Genomic DNA, 4,314 nt, shown 5'->3' on the forward strand with positions numbered 1-4,314 from the left:
ACATGAGCCATGCCTTGCTTTGTGGCGCCGCCACATATAGTGCTCCTCTCACTGACCACCAATGAAAGAGGTGCCCCTACCAGAAGCTCATGTGGCCCATGGGCTGTAGTTTGGGGACCCTTGCTGTCAATAATCAAATCTATAACTACTATATTGAGGAACAGAAAATGGTGGGAAAGCTTCCAGCATCTGAGATCATTATAACTTTTCAAGACCCTGCTGCTGTACCATGTGGAAATCATATCTTTTTCTATTTCAATAAACAATTCATATCTGTCAGAAGTTCATTACATAAAGAGGCTAATGATTACCATGGTAATCAGTAAAATGTAAGTTCCTTTATGGTAGGAACAAGTTGTTTTATTTTATTTTATTTCTTTATTGCCTTTTTATGCCCAGAAACTTACATAGGACCTTTGGTAAATGCTTAATAATAGTTATTAAATGAAATAAACAATGTGGTAAGATGAAGAAAAGAACTTTAGTATTTCATCATCTTGCATTATAGACACTCAATAAATTTTATTAGAAGAATAAATGAATGATTGCCACAAAAAAAAAACAACAACAAAGCAAATTCCCCTCAGGTTCTGAATAACATACAATGATTTCTCCATTGCCTAAGAAGGTAAACCTCTGGAGACAATGAGCTATAACTGGGAATGGGATAAATAATGAAAAAGATATATAATTAATCAGAAAGATACTCTTCTTCTTGAGTAAAAAGGCAAAACCATTCTTTGTAATAAAGATAAAAAATTAGCATTTTTCAAAGGAGCCTAACAATATGTTCAGTTTCTGATAGTGTAAGTATGTAAATGCATAAAAATTACTTTTCTACTGTAATCTCAGTATCTCCTTTGTTATAATGAAGTAGCCCAAGGATCACTGATTACATCAGTAATCATTACATTTTCCAGATTACATCAGTATTTCAGATTACATAGTTTCTTATAGCCACTAATAGCCAGACTACTAAGAAATGAATTTTCTATTTTCTCTTCACCTTTTTTCCCTATATGGTATCCTTGAGAGAATTGCTTCCTTAAAGATATAAAACTTGGGCATAATGACCTGAGAACAAATGTCTTTGTGTTTTCCTGTTTTGTTTTCTTCTAGAGAGATGATGAGATGTTGGTCATTCATGAACTCTGTGTGGCAAGCAATTGAGTATGGAGAGAAAGCAATATTTTGTAAGTTAATAGTTAAATATTATCATTCTATGGAATTCAAATTAGACTGTTCTGAAAACAGAAATATGGTAATGAAAGAGTAATGAAAATAGAGGAAAAACTGAGCTAATAAAATGTGGAATACTCAGGTGAAAGTCAGGAGGGGAATTTCTCAGGGTAATGACCAGAGGACAAATGATAGAAAAGAAGGGAACATACTAGAGTTAAGAGATTTAAAGAAGGTGGGGGTGGGGAGCTACTCCAAAAGTTCTTTCCTGTGATTGCTATGACTGATTCATCAGAATCCTGAAATGATATAATTCAGAATTGAGTGTAGTCAGAGATGGCATGATTAAAAAGTTGAGAGACTTTTTTTTCCTCAGAAATCATCTTCCTAAATCTCCCATATCTCTTTTTCATTTGCTTCACAAGTAGCATTAAATCTAACTTAGTGATACTGCATAAATTAGAGACAGCATGGCATAATAGAAAATGTTCTTTTTATGACCCTAAGCAAATTATTTAACCTCACTGAGCTTAATTTTCTTTATCAATAAAATGAAAGTAATAATAGCTCCTAACCTTCATCAGAGTAATGATGTGGATGAAAAGAGATAATGTATTTAATATTTTATAAACCTTAAAATGCTACATAAATGTGACCTACCAATACATGGGGAGATTATGACTATAGTTAGAAGAGTCAGAAAGACTAAAACCATATAGAACAGGCACTTGAAATACCTTCTCCAGATCTCCTAAGTGGAAAATAGTTCAATGACTTTTAAACATCAGAATCATTATGATGAAAGTGCCAGCATTAGGAATCCCAGAATGCTGTTAAAAAAAGGATGTGAAATGTTTGGTTTTTCTCTCTCAGGTCTCTGAGTTGTCTTTTTATATAAGAAAAAATATTGTTGAGGCACCTGCCAGCAGAAATAAATCAGATCTGAAAATCAAGTCTGAATTCTATTTTTAGCACTCCGTCTCTCTCTCTCTCTCTCTCTCTCTCTCTCTCTCTCTCTCTCTCTCTCTCTCTCTCTCTCTCTCTCTCTCTCTCTCTCTCTCTCTCTCTCTCTCTCTCTCCCCTCCCTATGTGTGTGTGTGTGTCTGTCTTCTTATCACACACAGACCTTGTCTCAATTATAATTAAAAATATGTAGTTCAGAGATGACTATTGAGAGTTAGAGGTAAAGCAGCTTGGGATAAGAGAATCCTTTTATTTATTATGGAACTAACTATGCTCTATAAAATTAGAATTTGTGACCTTGATATTACTCAAATAAGCTTTAGTCAATAAATCTAAACATCACTAACAGTTTAATGATGTAAACATTTAAAAATGGCAATGAGATTATATTGACCTACCTCAGAATTTATTATTTAAAATCTTGTATTGAATGGTGCCTATGGAAATCAGACAGTACAGTAGGAAGTAAATAAAATCCTCTGGGTTGGTTCATGTCTCCATATATGTATACCTCTATACAGTATTAAATAGTATCCAGAGAAGAGCCAAGTACAAATGAAGAGTGATTCTGATCTATTTTTCAGAAGGTAGTTATATATCTAGTATGATGATGGTTTGCTCTGAAGAACAGGTATACGCACCAATAGATTGTGGGATTTCAAATATGTAACTTGTCAAATCAGTCTCTCAGACCTAAGCTACTCCCTAAAGGAGGTCAGAAAAGTGTGGAAGCTATATTAAATGATATAATTTCTTCCAGATAGTTTTGTCAAATAACAAACATCAATATTATGAATTATAGTCCAGGGACACAAAGTTAATTTGGGGGCAGAAATGGGGGTGTGGGGAGAAAAGGGAAGAAAGGGTGAAATACAAATCGGTCTTCAAATATTTACTCTTCCTTTGTCTTTCACAGATCAAAGCGAAATGAGAATCTTAGGGGTCACTAATATTTCTGGGACTGTGAGTGAATTTATCCTTTTGGGTTTCACTTGTCAAAAAGAGACTCAAATCATCCTTCTTGTGTTGTTCTCTATCATCTATATCCTCACCATCATTGGGAATACATTTATCATCTATGCTGTTTGGTCAAGTCAACAACTTCACACTCCCATGTACACTCTCTTGGCCAATTTCTCTTTCTTAGAAATCTGCTATGTTAACTCTGATGTGCCCAAAATGTTGGTCAACATGCTCTCTAAAACCAAAACCATCTCTTTCACTGGATGCTTGCTTCAGTTCTATTTCTTCTTCTCAATGTGTGCTTCTGAAGGTTTGTTTCTGTCTGTGATGGCATTTGACCGATACCTTGCAATCTGCCAACCTCTACACTACTCCACCATCATGACTCAACGCCTCTGTGCTAACTTGGCACTCTTTTGTTGGGTGGGGGGCTTCCTATGGTTACTGACCCCTGTGATCCTAATCTCACAGGTACCCTTCTGTGGTCCAAACATAATTGACCACTTTTTATGTGACCTGGGGCCATTGTTAGCCCTCTCCTGTGCCCCAGTCCCCAACACTACTTTGGCCTGTGGTGCCATCAGCTCACTCATCATCTTTATCACCTTCCTCTACATACTGGGTTCTTATGTCCAGGTCTTGAGAGCTGTATTGCGTGTGCCATCAGGTTCTGGAAGAAATAAGGCTTTCTCAACATGTGCCTCCCATTTCACTGTGGTGTCTCTATTCTATGGCTCAGTCATGGTGATGTATGTGAGTCCAGGATCTGGGAACCAGTCTGGAATGGAGAAATTTGTAACCTTGTTCTACTCTATGGCAACTCCATTCTTCAACCCCTTGATCTATAGCCTCCGGAACAAAGATATGAAGAAAGCTCTAAAGAAACTCTTAAGTGGGTTTTCCCACAGATTTCCTAAGAGACACCAGAAATGAGAACATTTTAGTCCACAAGTTTTTAGCATAACAGAATTATGTGACAAAGTAGATTTTTCAAATACAATTTAGCTTAAATGGACCTAATATATGAAGAATGGTAAAAATTTCATATGATGCTTTAAGTCTTTAAATGAATTTTACTTGTATTACCTTATCTGATACAATAATGCTAATTAACAAAATCAATCTAAAAGTCAATACTTAGAAGTCAGATGGTGATTTAAAAGTTTAAGAAATTTATGCTTTATTACAGAGGCAATAGGGAATCACTGC

At 35.5% G+C, this 4,314-nt stretch overlaps 1 protein-coding gene across 1 annotated transcript; it reads left to right on the plus strand.

Moving 5' to 3' along the window:
* The first annotated feature begins 3,069 nt into the window (after positions 1 to 3,069).
* Positions 3,070 to 4,038, plus strand: LOC100029086 (olfactory receptor 11G2-like). The gene has a single exon (XM_007480117.2). The coding sequence runs from the start codon at positions 3,070 to 3,072 to the stop codon at positions 4,036 to 4,038; it is 969 nt and encodes a 322-aa protein (XP_007480179.2).
* The last annotated feature ends 276 nt before the right edge of the window (positions 4,039 to 4,314 follow it).

The sequence above is a fragment of the Monodelphis domestica genome, chromosome 1 (genome assembly GCF_027887165.1).
Source record: "Monodelphis domestica isolate mMonDom1 chromosome 1, mMonDom1.pri, whole genome shotgun sequence".
NCBI lineage: Eukaryota > Metazoa > Chordata > Mammalia > Didelphimorphia > Didelphidae > Monodelphis > Monodelphis domestica.